Raw genomic sequence first — 1659 nt, 5'->3', positions numbered from 1 at the left:
CACCGCCGCCACCTGCGAGATCACCTCCGCCGCCGGTCCGCTCAGGAATCGCCTTCGCCGTCGCCTAACCCTAGTTGCTTCCCCCAAATCCCCAATCTGTTTCCTGTTCGCCCCCGTGCATTGCGGTTATAACTAGGCCCACCACTCAGAGCAATCCTGGCTACGTCAGCGTTTTTTGGGTTAAAACGGCACTAAGATTTGATTTGAACCGAGATTCGTTAGTTTAGGATGAGAACGATAGGGATTTCGACTTCGGGGTTTGATTCGCCGAACACCTATAAATTTAAGGTTTAAAATAGACTTTTTCTCTAAAACCACCCCACGTGGTTCATGGCGCTCAAATCAAGTCTAGCTTGCGAGTACTCGGCGATCTATGCAAAGCCAGCCGTGTCTCCTCCTCTCGTATCTCGAGCCCCGCCTTGAGCGATTCCTTGAGCAGAGGTCTATCGGGAGCTTCTTCCCGACGTGCGCGAGCACCAGCAGGAAGTGCGTACTCTAATACCACCCTCCCTTCTCTGCTATACCCATTCCCAGCTCAAATCTTGTCACGCCACTGCACCAAAATGCGCGCGCACATGCTGCGCGTCTCCGTCCCCGCCGCAGCAACGCCCGCGCACGCGCCGGGGACCGGAGCGGCGAGCAGCGTGCAGGGCCAGCTCGGCTACGGCGTCGCCATCGCCGTCGGCGCCCTCGTGCTCGTCTCCACCGTCATGCTCGCCTCCTACATCTGCTTCCGCGCCAAGGCCCGCGCCGCGGGGTCGCTTCATCGACTGGTCGACGCCGACACCCACCATCACCAGTCCGCCGCCGTCGTAGTGCTGGCGGGCCTCGACGGCCCCACCATCGACGTGCTCTACCCCAAGTTCCTCCTGCGCGCTGGCTCGCGTGACAGCAAATCGGGCGCGAGCGCGACGGTGGCAGACGGGCCATGCGCCATCTGCCTCGGGGAGTTCCATGGCGTTGCGGCGCTCCGGCGCGGGTCCCGGTGCGCGCACTGCTTCCACGCGGGGTGCGCCGAACGGTGGCTGCGCGTGAGCGCCACCTGCCCCGTGTGCCGCGACTCGCCCGTGCCGTCGCCGGCCGCCACAGCCCTCGCCGCCCACGCTCGGTGACACATTCGTGTGCACCAGGCAATCCAATCAAGCCAACCCAGCCAACCCAGCCAATCCGATCGGCTGCTCATGTATTTTGCGCCATGCGTAGTACTACCCGAGAAGGCAGAAGCATTGGAAGCAGATGGTTTCCCCTGTAATTTACTCTGCTTCGTTGGAAGAGTGATCGATCTAGCAAGGACAGTCTGGGGATACGTTACTGCATTTGTAGCATAGTAGGAGTAAATTTCATATTGGTACATCAGCGCGTAACACAACAGGCTCGGGGCTTAAAAAAATGCTTCAGTACGGTCCTCAAATACAGCAATACGTAATACATACGGTCCTGCGTAGGATTCTCTGCAGCTGCCACGTGTCCATTTTTTTTTGCGAAACGGTCCCTCGATATCTAATCCCGCCGTGCGCCAGTCCTCGTCCGTATGGCCGTGAAAAGGCCGAGATGTTTCCCCCAAATCCCCATTGTCTTCCTCTCGAGCTTGAACAAACCCCTAACCCTAATGACGATGGAAATCACAGCAAAGACGGTGGAGATGCTGGCGTAGGTGGT

The 1659-nt window shown here is 58.7% G+C and overlaps 1 protein-coding gene across 1 annotated transcript; it reads left to right on the top strand.

Annotated features, from left to right (window-relative positions):
- The first annotated feature begins 574 nt into the window (after nt 1-574).
- On the top strand, nt 575-1112 carry LOC123114735 (putative RING-H2 finger protein ATL69). Its single transcript, XM_044536162.1, has one exon. The coding sequence runs from the start codon at nt 576-578 to the stop codon at nt 1110-1112; it is 537 nt and encodes a 178-aa protein (XP_044392097.1). The 5' UTR covers nt 575.
- The last annotated feature ends 547 nt before the right edge of the window (nt 1113-1659 follow it).

This window comes from Triticum aestivum, chromosome 5B (genome assembly GCF_018294505.1).
Source record: "Triticum aestivum cultivar Chinese Spring chromosome 5B, IWGSC CS RefSeq v2.1, whole genome shotgun sequence".
Lineage (NCBI taxonomy): Eukaryota > Viridiplantae > Streptophyta > Magnoliopsida > Poales > Poaceae > Triticum > Triticum aestivum.
The sequence above is the reverse complement of the archived record's forward strand: the minus strand, read 5'-3'. Positions and strand labels throughout refer to the sequence as shown.